Below are 14,687 nucleotides of genomic sequence, written 5' to 3' on the forward strand. Positions count from 1 at the left end.
ATAAAATCCTATGTTTTGAGTTTTTGTGTTATATACTGTATTATGTGTAGGGTTTTTAATTTTAAGTGGCAAAGTCTTGTCATCAGTGTTGTGCCTTTAAATGTCACAACTGGGGATGGATAAAGTTTTTGTTATCCTGACATGTGCACATTATAGGGGCCACTATTAAATTTGCTGTGTTTCCAGTGAATATTATACTAATTGTTTCCAAGTTTCAATAATTCTGGATTATTACAACACAAAATACAGTCCGCAAAATAGAAATTTGATTAATGTATAAGTTTAAAATAGATTGTGCAATCGAAATTCTTGATTTTTCATGCATTACTCTGGAAGCAGTGCCTCTACTGCGAGCCCCTCCGGGATGAGAGAGCTTCTCTCCCTCTCCAAGGGAGAGTCTGGTCGCCCTGTGGAGGAAACTCATTTAAGCCACTGAGATCACGGTCGGTTAATGCCCACAATACGTGACCATAGGTGTGGGTAGGAACAAAGAATGACCGGTAAATAGTCAGGCCTCTGGCTCAACCCTCTCTTCACCAAGAAGAGAGATCCAGTCTATACAGTTCTAGAGATAGGAGCTGTATAAATGTCACGGCTTTTGTTGCTCAGTCACTTTTACGGCTAAAAGGAGAGATAACAATGATAATAACAGCAATGATGCATTTAAAAAAAAATAGGGTTCTGCAGCTTTGATCACTTTTAGTAGTAACAATGATGGTAACAAGAAGAAGAAATATTTGTAAGTGATGTCCAGCTTTAAGCTTGGAGAGATTTTTGACGATTTGCACGGTCTCATCATTCCTCCAGATGTAAGAACAACATTGTAGGCCGCCAGTGTGACCGCTGTGCCTCCGGCTTCTACGGGTACCCTGACTGCAGGCCCTGCAACTGCAACGAAGCAGGAACTGAGGAGGAAGTGTGTGACTCCTTTACAGGACAGTGCCTATGCAAGGTTGGGACTACACGTGCAAACTCTCACACAGAAGTCCTTCTTAACACTCCACTCTGTCTTAATGGACTGTGCGTGCACTTCCCCTGCAGGAGAACATCCAGGGTGCTCGATGTGATCAGTGCAGAATTGGTACCTTTCACTTGGACCCAACCAACCCAAAAGGATGCACCAGCTGCTTCTGCTTTGGAGCCACAGTCCAGTGTCACAGCTCTGACAAAAGACGCACAGAGGTACGCAGGTTCATTATTTTAGGTTTTATACGTAATGCAAAAGTACTGCTGATGTCAGAAACTGAACTACTGTTGGTTGAAGAAAAAGAAGACAAAGAATGGACAAACATGATGATGATCATTTTGGTCAGCATCACTGTAAAAAGGTTGTCCTGAAACTTTTTAACCATGTTGCATTTATTGAAATTGATATAAAAATATTAAAAGATTCCAGGGGAAGGTTTTTTTATACACAAAAGGGGAGGAAGGAATCACTCACCTATGGCCAGGTGGAACCTGTCCAAAGGCCCATTTCATTCATAAAACATGACAGAATTGTTCTCCTTTATTTCATAGCTTTTTTTTGTATTGCTGGAAACCAAATTAAAATCCTGTTTAAAATTAATTTACTTGCACGGCTCTGCTATTTATGATACTTCATTTAATATTTTGTACAAATTGCTTAAAATGAAAATATCTTATGAAAAGTTTGCATATAATCAGGGGTGCACACAAGCTGGTACTGAAGGGCGAGTCTACTGCACGTTTTAGATGTTTCCCTGCCTCAACACAACCCTGATAGACAAGGCTGTGTCACCAACAGAGTTGTGTAAACCTTGATGACATGTTGATGACGACCAGTGATTAGAATCAGGTGTGTTGAAGACAGGGAAACATCTAAAACATGCAGTAGACTAGCCCTCGAGTACTGGCTTGTGTGCACTCTTGCATATAATTATTAATGTATGAAGAAAGTTAGTAAGCTAAAAGTTAAAAACAACGCAAACATCTCAACAAAACAGCACCGCTCCATGGAGGGTAAGAGACTCTCTGTGATCCAGACGTTGTTCACATTCACTAGAGGGTCTGCAACAGACTGATTGTTATGTTTGGTCCTGAAATTGTTTTTCTGCGGTTTTATTTCATCTTCAGAAATCCACAATGTATCGAAACAATGGTCTTGCATGTAATGGTGCTTTGGTACAAATGATTAGAGTTGCTCAGTCGTCTTTGTGTTTGAGTTTTTGCTGATGGAGAAGTACAGGGACGGTCAGGAAGAGCTGCGCTGTGTCTTTGTAGATTTTAGGAAAGGTGTATGGCAGTGCAGAGGGATGAATTGTGGTATTTTATGAGGAAGTTTGGAGTGGCAGAAAGGTTTGTTAGTGGTACAGGATATGTATATGGGCAGCATGACAACAGTAAGGAGGGCAGTAGCAGTAGGGGGGTTTAGTTGCAGCTGCATCAAGGGGCTTCCTGTTTGCAGTCAGGGTTACTGAGATGGTCTGGGCTGCAGAAGGAGTAGTGAATACATTGGTAGAAGGTTGCTGGAGATGGACCTGCAGCGCAGGAGACAAAGGGAAGACCATAGAAAACATCTTTAGATGTATTGGATGAAGATATGCTGGTGGTTGGTGTGACGGGAGAGAATGCAGAGGACGGGGTAAGATAAAAACAGACGATCCGCTGTGGAGCGACATAAAAGGAAAGACAATTAAGAAAATGTTTCAGTATGATTGTATTTCACAAGTGTCAAGTTGATATTATCTTATGTTTGTCACATTAAGATGTTACTTATAGATATGGACACAGTTGTCATTGTTTTTGGTGAAATATTATCATGACAGTTGTCTTGGCTCATGTTAAAACTTTGCTTTCCTCTTCTCTGGTCAGTCTTCATCTTTTCCACTGATGTGATGTATTATTTTACAGCTGCCAATTCTTTTGCTTTGTAGATCATGGACATGGAAGGTTGGGTGCTCCTCGGAGCAGACAGACAGGAAGTGCCAGTCACGGTGTATCCGGGTCAGGACCTTGTGGAGGCCGACCTCAGCGATGTGCCGGACGTCTACCAGGATCTCCACTGGAACGCTCCCAAGACTTACCTGGGAGACAAAGTAAGAGACAGAAGACGCTCGGCAGAAGCGCTGGGAGAGAGCGGATGATTATCACCTTGTGTTAAGTAGGGCTGCAACGATTCGTCGACGTTGTCGACAAAAATCGATAATCAAAATTGTCAACGATGAATTCCATTGTCGACAATTGTCGCCAGACGTGTTTCTCCAAGGGAGTGAGGCGTCTCACTTAAATACAATCTCTGTCGAGTCGCGCATGCACGACTGCGTCTCAGTGCAGCTGCGGGTAATAAAACTTCAAAAGTTTGGGAGCATTTTAGCTTCGATACGGTGAATAAAAAGATACTTGCAAGGTTTGCAAAGCCAACGTTGCTTATCACGGGAGCACGCCGGTAATGCATTTGAAGAGAAAGCACGTCGGAGTGCTGAACGAAACAGACTCGCCTTGGTAAGATTAAGCGTATTTTGGCTTTAAAAGAAAGCTTTAACGTTATGCCTGACAAAGTATTAAATTAAGTCAGATATTTGGAGAAACTGCGTTTAGTGTCTGTGGCGCATCTTGGAAGAGACGCACGGGACCGCAGTCGGTCAGAAACATTCTCTCCCTCCACAGCAATGTAATGGCCAAGCGATTCATTTGTTAAATTAATTTGTTTCATTCTAAACGTTGTTTATTTTATGTTATTTATTAGTATTATTTGAGCCACTCACAGCTACTCTCGTTGCTATAACCTCAGTCACATAATTGATGCAGCGCAAAGGGAAAAAAAAGGCTTGTGCGCTGATGACAATGATGGATTTGCATTTTTCAGTCAGGTGCCTATGAACTGTCAATTATCCATCAAACTCCACAATGATCATGTTAACATTAAATCAGATAGATTTGTCTGGACTTTTCTCTTGCGGGACGAGAGAAGACACTAAAACAATGCATCTTTATTGTGCGCCGTGTGGGCATGAATCCTCAGAGTTTTGCGGGAGGGGCGGGAGTGTAACACACGTTGCAGGCGGTAATGGTCAGAAATCCAGCGAGAGCAGGATGAAGAAAACAGCCCCGCTATAGCAGGGCTCTAGTACGGAGCCCCTCTGGTGACATTTGAAAAAAATTAAGTAATGCGTGGCCACGCATTAATAACTCGTGGCCACGCATTAACTCGTGGCCACGAGTTATTAATGCGTGGCCACGCATTGATTATCTCGTGGCCACGCATTATGTATCATGACATGACAATACTCTTGCTCTTTAATATAAATAGACTATAATTACCGTTATTAATGATGAATAACCATCCCACCAAGGAAGTTGCATCCACGAAGTCCAGACAGTAGGTTATAATGCCATCCACGGGTAAAATAATGCGTGGCCACGCATTAATTATCTCGTGGCCACGAGTTATTAATGCGTGGCCATGCATTATTTTCAGTAGTTCTGTAATACAACCTCATACTAAATTTAAAAAAAAATTACTAATTATCCGATTAGTCGACTAATCGTTTCAATAGTCGGTGACTAGTCGACTATTAAAATAGTCGTTAGTTGCAGCCCTAGTGTTAAGCTGTGTCCATCAGTCATATTTTATCTAGATATACAGTATATTAGAACTACTGAATTGTGAGAAATAAGAAATATAGGAATTAGAGAAATAACGGTGAAAGCAGAAGATTTTCAGGTAGATCCCTGGCCTATTGAGAATGCCAGATGGTGGAAGAACAAATGCAAACTTCTCAACTTTGTTGAAAACATGGTCAGCAAACCTAGGAGGGAAAGCATTCATCTTTTTTATATGTTATAGCTTCATCTTCCTATAATCTAATTTTCTTGATAAAGAATGTGCTTGAGGTCCAATGTATTGTAGTTACATTTGTTAAAATGTGAGATGATGGAAAATAATACTGAGACACCACTAGAACATGAATACAAGTACATTGCACCACACTGGCACCTGATCATTATTGGGCTCATGCACAGACATGCACATCATAGACGTGTTTTGATACAGATCAGTTTAGTCTGGGTGTTTGAGGAAACGGCTGTCTCTGACACTCAGATCTAAATCCCAGACTGAATGCTGTTACGCTCCATATCAGCTTCAGATGTTAACTTAACAATACCTGTGTGTACACGTATTTAATCTTTGATGAGTGAAACATGAGCTATAGCTTTTTATTCTCTTAAACTGGATGTCAGAATATAATCCTCCGTTGTTTGTATGTAAAACCAGCAGGTTGAGTTTAAAAGTTTTTTTATCCTTACCTTTTCCATTCATTATCCACAATTTTTTTTGCCTTATTTCTGTTCTTGATTTCTTATTTGTGTTCCGTTTCTCTTGTTTTTCAACTTCTTATCTATCCCTGGTCCTTCAGGTCTCATCCTATGGGGGTTATCTGAGGTACCGGCTTCACACCCAGACTATGAGAGGGGATTCGTTGGCTCTGCCTTCAGAAGCTCCCAGGCCTGACATCATTCTGAAGGTGCAAAATACACACAAAAGATATTCACATCCCTAATACACAAACTACCCGGCATAACTGAAAGTTTGAACCTTCTCTATTAAGGTAGAGACTTGCTAAAGTAGTACATAACTAACAAACATCTTAACAGTGTTTCCTGTGTTTTTGCACTGAAGGGAAACAAGATGACCCTGGTGTTCATGGAGAGAGAGTACTCGTCACCTGAAGAGCCTCACCTTGGAATTGTTCACATAGTTGAAGTAAGGTAACATTTATCAAAGTACCTGTATGTGTGAAGCTACTTTTTAACTTCCAAAGTGGCACAAACTTGTATAAACATGTTGTACATGGAGCAGCAAGAATGAATCTTTTCACAAAAGACACATTCCAGATGAGATAACAGATCAAACGTAAAGGAAGTAACTGTGCTTAAAATGTGTTTTCACATTCAAATCTGATTAAATCAGATCAAACAGGGACTTCAAAAACATACTGAGAGCTTTTTATATCTCATTATGCTGGTTATCAGCTCATGGATGTTAGTTACTACGACCACTAGTACAGTGAATATCACAAGTGGAGAAAATAAATTAAAATGAGTAAAAAAAGCTATAATAACTGGAGCGCTGGGTACCACCAACCCTCTTCCTCCTCCGCCTCACAGGGAAGTTTCCATCACATCCAAACGGGTAACTCCGTGTCTCGGGAGGAGCTGATGATGGTTCTGGTTAGTCTGGACTCTCTGCAGATCCGGGCCCTGCACTCTCTGTCGGCCCACTCCGTGTCGCTGCGCAGTGCGGTTCTGGAGGGGGCCGAGAGCCTGCCTACTGGTCGCCATGCCAACAATGTGGAAATCTGCATGTGTCCTGCCAACTACGTGGGAGACTCGTGTCAGGTAAGGGACCATATCGGGCTTCTAGGCTTTGCTTGTGCTTGCAGATCAGATGCAATCTCCTAATTGAGGTTCTGGTTCCATTTATACTATAGTTTGGGTTTTTTTCAGGAGATTTGGGGTTTTTGATCAATAGAAGTTGGAGTATTAATTTTTTTAAGTATTTCTTAGTCACCAAAGATAGAATATTGTGTCTTCCTCGACATTAACATCTTTCAAAATTCTCTGATTACATAGATTTTTAATTACAGACAGATTAGATTAGATTTGTTGATACATTGTTTACTCTGCCATCATTCTTGGGGAGAGTTTTTGATAAATACATGTATGAGTGTTTACTGTACAACTCTTCACACAGTATTTTAGGATATGAGCATTCTGTTAAATGGTTGTACAAGGTTTACATGCAAACAGATGAAAACAGAAAAGAAACCCCGATTTTTGGTTAAGCCAACAAAACAATCAAGTTAACGATAATTAAAAATCTAACTAAGAATTTGTACAAGCTTGCTGGCACATCCTACATTCTGAAATCTCTGCCTCCAGAAATGTGCTCCAGGATACTACCGGGATACTATTGGCCTGTTTCTGGGGAAATGTGTTCCCTGTAACTGTAACGGACACTCTGACCAGTGTCAGGACGGTTCTGGAGCCTGTGTGGTGAGGATGCTTGACAAGAAACATACAATCCTATCAAAGTCATGATCACTTATCCTTGGACCTATAGTTTACTGGGCAGATTTGTGTTTCTATTTCTCAGAACTGTCTGCACAACACTGCTGGCAACTACTGTGAGAAGTGCAAGGGGGGTTTCCTGGGTAACAACAGCCTCGATGGACAAGCTGTGTCCTGCTTCAGTTGTCCCTGCCCGCTAAGGGTCGCATCCAACAAGTAAGTATAGACTTGCTTTTATGCCTTTTGTCATTGACGCTGAGCTATTTTGTGTTCTAACATCTTTGTCATGAAAAACATTTTTTTGTTATTATCTTTTCCATGGATTCTTCCCTTGTACAGAAACACATTATGTAAATTGTCTTTCTTTCTGTGTAGTTTTGCAGAAGGTTGTGTGGAGAAAACCAACAGCATGCAGTGTCTCTGTATGCCGGGTTATGCTGGACCAAAGTGTGAAAGGTAAGCAGCCTCTGCAACACTGAAATGTTCTGACCAAGCACAGAAATTCAAATTAAGAAATACATTTAATTTTAACAGCTAGATGTAATAAGTGGCCTTTGCCAGGTCAAGTTGTTAGTTGCTGTCGATTAGTTTTAGATCTGTGATGGACTGGTGTTAAAGGGGGTGTGACTGACACACTATGTTTAAGACAATGTACCAGGGCCTGTAAAATATAGAAAGTATATATATATATATATATATATATATATATATATATATATATATATATATATATATATATATATATATATATATATGTGTGTGTGTATATGTGTGTGTGTGTATGTATATTGGGGATGCCCCGATACCATTTTTTTTTTTCACACCGAGTACAAGTACCGGTACTTTAATTTGTGTACTCGCCGATAACGAGTACAGATCCAATACTTCTACCACAAAAATAACTAGGCTAAAAATGCAATGAATTGGAAAATAGGTTTTATTTGCAACAGAAATTCAATTTTAAACAAAACTCAGCCGGCCGGGCTTTCCTCCGCGGCCCAGTTGGGGGCCGCGGGATCCCCCGATATATCCCCCGATATATATATATATATATATATATATATATATATATATATATATATATATATATATATATATATATATAAATTAAGTCTAATTTTTTTGATCTGATGCTTAGCGATAGCCACACCTTGGTGTTGCGGCCAGGTGGTTCTGTTCAAGCTCCTCAGGACTGACACTTTGATTTGGTGTCAAATTCAATTTAGCTTTAATTTTAGACTCAGCAATATCAGTTCCAGGTTGTCCCACAACTGGAGCACAGAGTAGTTTAAGTCTGGTTAACACTGCTCTGTATGTTTTCTGAGTTTTGGTCAAATAAATTGTCCCTTAAAGTGCTTGTTAATAATGGTAATTCAGTCACAAGCCAGACTTGGTGCTTATCTGGAGATCTGATATAAAATCATCACATTAGCACTTTTTCAAACACTGTAATAGCAACAGGATATAATAGATGTTATTTATTTATCACACTAAATAACAATAAAAAACAATCCCCTTTTCTTCAGTTATATCCAGTTCGGTTAATATAGTTGTAGATTAAATCGCAAATCAGTTCGCCCTTTTGCAGATGCTTGATTTTAATTGTGGCTCTCTCACCAAGATGCTCCCCAGGTTTCTACGGCAACCCCATGGTTCTTGGGAGTAGATGTCAACCATGCAGTTGCCACGACAACACAGATCCAAACATGCTGTTTACTGACTGTCACCCTCTGACTGGAGAGTGTCTGAGCTGCATGCACAACACTGCAGGAGCTCACTGTGACGTGTGTGCTCCTGGCTTCTACGGAGACGCCATCAGGGCCAAGAACTGCACCAGTATGTAGTAAAGGAAAACAATCAAAAATACAGGATGATGGAGTAAGTTGTCTGAAAGTTTAATGGCTTGTGTGTGTTTTGTGTCTGTAACACAGAATGTGTCTGTTCTAAATGTGGAACGGATTCATGCGATCCTCACACGGGAGAGTGTCGCTGTAAAGGAGGAGTGATGGGGCAGCACTGCGACCGCTGCGTGGTAAGAACCAGCCTGTTAGCACTTCTAAACCTTTCACTTTCTCCTGTACAATATTCAGTGTGGATCACGATATATATAACTAATTGTAGTTTATTGTACATATATAAGAAATACATTTTTATCATGAAATCATAACAAGAAGCTAGAATTTTTGTCGCTGATCACAAAAATGATTTTAAACACTTGAATAATTCTACAGTAAGTGGTTCCATTCGACCAGCACTGGGAGACTATGTAAACATTGGGAGTAATTTGCAGACTGGTTTATTAAAGATTATTTTGTTCAAAATAATCAGATTAAAAATATGACCTTTTTTTTCAAATTGGTGCTTTCAGTGTCACACCTTTCTCATCCAAATGTAACTTGTAATCAGTGCTAATAGTGTCTCCTTCCTCAGGACGGGTCATTTGGCTTTGATGCGTGCTCTGGCTGCCACCAGTGTGACTGTGAGGCGTCAGCCGCCCTCGTGCAGCCGTGCGATCCTCAGAGTGGTCAGTGTGCGTGTCAGCCCGGGGTCAACGGGCCGAGCTGTCGCCAGTGTGCTCCTGGATACTGGAACTATGGCCCTGATGGATGCAAGAGTGAGTGTTCAGGACAAACGTTCAACAGATTCAAGTCTCATATTGCTATTTGCTCTCTGCCTATGTTTGACATAACTGAATAATAAAAACTTATTTCTTTAATTTATCGCTTAACTGATTTTGTAAGATGTTGGGTGTTAGTAACAGTACAGTTACAGTAACAAAACATTACATTTTTAGGCACACTTATTTATATGCTGTCTTTTTTTTCAACATTCAGTTCTTGTTATTTTTTTTTTTACAGTTTTGCTAAGAATGCCTATCGTAGATTTGTGTCATCTCTGCATTTTAGTCAGACTGCAGGTTCATAGTTGTTTTGTTTTTTTTTATCACAGTTTACACACAAATTTGTTCTGCTCACATCTCATAAAAGAGGCCCATTTCCGGTGTGGAAATGCTCTCATTAGAATTTAAATGATCATTTCAGATCATTTTTTTTATTTTGTTCGAACTGCAATTTTCCCTCAAAGATGATGCTCATATCTGTCCAAGGTTTTAATAATACTTTAACAGTTCTTTGCCCAGTTTTAGTAGTTCCAGTAAATGCCTTCGTTGTTTCATTTGCTTGGAGCAAAAAAATGGTTTCATCCTTCTGAGATAGAGTAACTGCAGGGTATGTTTTCTGGCAAGGACAGAAGAAACACAATAATCATTGCAGTGGGTGGTGTTTACCTGTTTGTTTAGTTAAATTCAAGTGGTGACTATTTTTGGGGCTGGCAATGTATATTTTCTTTAATGTGACGATAGGAAGTGGTTTTAGTTCATGATCCAGCCGGTTCATCTCCCAACCTTCAACAAAGGAGAAACTAGGGGTAAAACCAGCCTTTAGCACCAATAGTAACTTTCCCTTCATGTGTGGATAACGTGAGGATTGACTTATTCATTTGACAGAAATCTGAAATTGATGCTGCTTGATGCCATTTACTTGTTGAATATTGAGTGTCCAGATCTTTTGTCCCCCCCCCCAGAGTGTAATTGTAGAGGAGGTCGCTGTGACCCCCGGACAGGAGAGTGCCGCTGTCCTGATGGGAGGACGGGAAAACAATGTGACACCTGCTCACAAAGATACCACACCCCAGTGGAGGACGAGCATGGCATGCATTGTGAACGTATGTATTATTACAGTATTATTATCATCCTCATCCTCATTATTACTGGTGTTGGCATTAAAGTGTGTGTGTGTGTGTGTGTGTGTGTGTGTGTATCTGTGTATCTGTTTCCACCTGCAGCCTGTGACAGCTGTGTCATTGTCCTGTTGGAGGATCTGGATAAAATGGACAACAATTTAAGCTCAGTAGCGAGTCGGCTCAGAGATGTCAACGCCAGCTCGATGGCCTGGTCTCAGCTGCAAGAGCTCAACAATTCTGTCGCGGTCGTTGCTGTGAGTTCATGCACACAAAAACAAATCAGAGTAATAGTACATTCTGAGTTATGAAGTACTGCAGTCATGGGGCCTCATGTTCAGAAATTGCTTGGATTCAATCCTTGTGCAGAATTCTTGCCATCACACAACAAAAATTCAGCTGCGTGGAGAGACCAGCCTCCATCACTGGAGAAACCCTTTCTGGAAACCTGCAGGCAACTTGATATAAGACTCCCAAAGTGTACACTAATTTAAAAATAGTATTCACATACTTATATAGTCACATAAAGTTGTATTAACCTAAATTTCAGTGGCATGTTTGTTTTATTTTAAAAAGACTGCATTAGGGAACCAGTTCTTTGCTGCAAATTGCATTTTAATGTTTGTTCAGACACAGTTATGTGATATTTTAAATATCTGGGTTTCATCTCGATTAGTCGTCTCATACGGTCGTCATGGCGCTGCTCAGTAATGTCTGAGCGATGTCCGACCTGTAGCAGCTCCAGCTGAAAGCATCATGTTGGTCTGAACGGGAGCAGCCGGTCCAGTTCAGGGCAGAGATCCAGAAGATCCTCTTGGTACCTAAACCAGCTGATGGTCCAGTCTTCACCCCAGAACCAGCAGATCGGTGTGGTCCCTGAAGACTCGCTCCCTCCAAATGCTTTAATGTCCTCTAGTTGTGCCAAAGCTTTCTCAGTTATTCAATTGTGCACGCATTGACAAGAAAAGCATATTATTGTCTGACGTTGTAATTTTAGAACTAATCTAATGTGACTTGTTCTAAAGCTGGGCATACACTGTGCGATATTTTAAATCGTTTGATTCAGCCCCATCTTAAACTGCACGCCATCTGCAAAAAGACTGTATGGAGAAGGCCGCACGCGGAAAATTTGGGGGTTTTCAAAATGTATTTTGCACTCAAAGACGAAGATTTATGTATATATAATACATTTGTGCACAGGGATGAGCAGGAGAATATATATGTCTAGTTTACATATGAATTATGCATTAATTGTCTCCAGATTTAGTCCTTGTGAATGTTAAATATAATATTCAGATAAAGAAATATTATTTTGAATGCAAGTTCATTTGACCTACTTTTAATAAAACGCGCTATAATGACAAAGCACTACTTTCCACCAAAATTTCCTTATTTGAATATTATATTGAGCACAAGCATTTCAGTCCATAGTAGCCAGTTTGATGTTATAAATAAGGAACCAAAATATTAACCATAAGCTCCTTTATTTATGACAAAACAAAACAATTGCATGAAATTATAGGAGGCTTAGAAATCCATCTGAAATGCAAAGTCCTCATTTAGAGATTCAAATGAAAAAAAATTCCTAGAAGCCTAATGATTGGACAAGGAATTGGCTGGGCAGACGTGGGAAATGCAGTCTTTTTTTCTGCTATTAAAACATGATTTGTAATGTGAATTTGCAACACTTTAAACTACAAATAATAGTTTTTGACGTGACATCAGAGATTGCGCATGCTCTCTACGAAAGGATGAGGCAAATCGGGTCGTAGCTGCTTCAACTGTACGATTCCTTCACGAGGAGAGACCAGGATTTCAAACACGTTTGATTTCCTTGCGAGCACACGATTCGTGAACGGGATCTCGTCGTGAGGTGTTAATCTCTCGTCGTTACCCCACGTACACTGCACGAAGCACGACCAACGATTGGGTCGAAATCTGGCCCGATCCAAAAAATAGTCGCACAAGTGGAAAATCAGTTCAAAAAGAGCCGACAATCGCACAGTGTATGCCCGGCTTTAGTTAACATGATCAACAACATTGTTTTCTTCTCAGTGAGAATGAGAGTTAATTTCATTTCATTTGATGGACGTCTGTGTTCCTCACAGCCGATCACTGATGTGTGTCAACATCTTCACGTAACACAAACAGAGAAAACGTATCAGTTTACTCTGGATCGAGACTGTGCCAATCACTTGAAGGCATTTCTGTGGGAAACTTGGGATAAATGTGGTTTTCTTTGGTTGTTCAAATCCGTGAGAAAATATTTCCTTTTTCAAATCCCTCTTGACGTAAGTAGATCGAAGGGAACATATTTTGGTGTACAAAAGCGAGTTTCACTATTTTATAGTTGGATATTGTCAACTGACAGAATTTGCATGGCGGCACGCACATTTTGAAATTTGTGTGGTGGTACGCAAAAATCACAAAAAATAGTAGGAAAGTTGATTTTGTGTGCTGGGCTTTTTGTACATGAGGCCCCTGGTCCTGTTGGAGCAGGGAATCATCCTAAACACAGCTCACATTTTACCTAATTATGTCTGTTTTTTTGGTATTTATTTGTCTTTTTTTACCTCATTGCTTTACCTGTTTTAGTTTGAAAGTCTGCTCCTTTGTGGGTTTAGTTCTGTTCGATGTCCCTTGGTCCCTTCAGCCCTGATTGTTCACACCTGTCTCATCGTTCTCTCAGTATCTTCTTTACTACGTGTGCTATCTCGTGTTACTCTGAGCTGTCTGCTCCTCTTTCGTATAGTCATTGGTTATCGTGTCCGTTCTGCTTTTCCTGCCTGTGCAGTGCTTTTTGTGTTAGATAAAGGACTTTATATTTGGTGCACTTGTTCTCTGCCACCCCACTTGCATTTGGCTAATCCCTCCACAAACCTTCATTACAACAAACATAAACACAAATTAAAGAAGTGTGACTTCCCACAGAACAAAGCACAGACTTAAGCCATTTTAAGGAGACTGTCCCATAAAGATGTTTACTCTATTAAGAGATCATTGTCCTGGTATCTTATACGTTGTATTTTATGATTGTATCTTGCGGAGACGGCAGAATATAGGTGCCATGAATAATTTGATAAAACAACAAGAAATAGTTCTGCCTAAGACGAGGGGTGTATGTTAAAACTTGATGATTTGACAGAAGTACAACCTTAAGACCACATATACTCAGTATACTCAGTCTGTTTAAGTAGAAGTTTGGTGATTGGGATTTGCTCCACATATCTTTTTTGCGTTACAATAGTTTTTAATAGGATATTATTTTAGTTAATATGGGAATAAATTAGGCCAACACCTACAGTACGCTGAGAGCATTCTGCAGAAAGGTATTGAAAAACTTGCCTCTAGACAAATGCATAAATGAGGGAGGGTATAAAGTGTGTCTCTGACAACAAGCTCAGCAACAACATGTTGGAATTGAGGAGCGGTTTTGTGTACCCTTGGCACTGGTCCAGTCACCATAACTAAGATAGAGTTCATCCAGAACAAAATGAAATCCTGTCTTTTTGCTTCTTGCATTTATTCTGATCTACACTGGAGTCCATATCAATATTTGTATGTTTGCAAACAAAATAAGCGTAATGAGCAAATACACTATGGTTTGATTCAGTGGACTCTGATACTCATAGGCGGCTTGTGTAAATAACCTGATCTTGTCCTGATCCTAGGTTGCCATGGACACCTTCAACAGCACACTAGAGGACAGTAGGAGACGAGCTGACATGTTGGATGATGAGATTATGAATATCAGCTATGATATTGATGAACTGCAGAAAAAGGTGGGGACCACACACACTTGTGTTTCACTGTTTCTTGTATTTAACGTCGGTATTTCACGCACCCGGTCCAGAATCTACGTACATCTATCTCAGTGGGCCAGTGGTTCTGTTTCCTGGAGAAGAGAAATACATTTC

At 40.2% G+C, this 14,687-nt stretch overlaps 1 protein-coding gene across 1 annotated transcript in view; it reads left to right on the forward strand.

Annotated features, from left to right (window-relative positions):
- The window catches only part of lama5 (laminin, alpha 5), a 102,561-nt gene that overhangs the window by 63,440 nt on the left and 24,434 nt on the right, over positions 1-14,687 (forward strand). The window contains exons 36-50 of the mRNA XM_061735735.1: positions 808-952; positions 1,042-1,182; positions 2,895-3,056; positions 5,379-5,486; positions 5,642-5,725; positions 6,130-6,360; positions 6,904-7,017; positions 7,118-7,248; positions 7,408-7,488; positions 8,654-8,868; positions 8,964-9,064; positions 9,463-9,646; positions 10,615-10,755; positions 10,876-11,027; positions 14,442-14,552. Coding sequence (XP_061591719.1) covers positions 808-952; positions 1,042-1,182; positions 2,895-3,056; positions 5,379-5,486; positions 5,642-5,725; positions 6,130-6,360; positions 6,904-7,017; positions 7,118-7,248; positions 7,408-7,488; positions 8,654-8,868; positions 8,964-9,064; positions 9,463-9,646; positions 10,615-10,755; positions 10,876-11,027; positions 14,442-14,552 — 2,101 coding nt within the window. The remainder of the gene's footprint in view (positions 1-807; positions 953-1,041; positions 1,183-2,894; positions 3,057-5,378; positions 5,487-5,641; positions 5,726-6,129; positions 6,361-6,903; positions 7,018-7,117; positions 7,249-7,407; positions 7,489-8,653; positions 8,869-8,963; positions 9,065-9,462; positions 9,647-10,614; positions 10,756-10,875; positions 11,028-14,441; positions 14,553-14,687) is intronic.

Source organism: Cololabis saira, chromosome 12 (assembly GCF_033807715.1).
Source record: "Cololabis saira isolate AMF1-May2022 chromosome 12, fColSai1.1, whole genome shotgun sequence".
Taxonomy (NCBI): domain Eukaryota; kingdom Metazoa; phylum Chordata; class Actinopteri; order Beloniformes; family Belonidae; genus Cololabis; species Cololabis saira.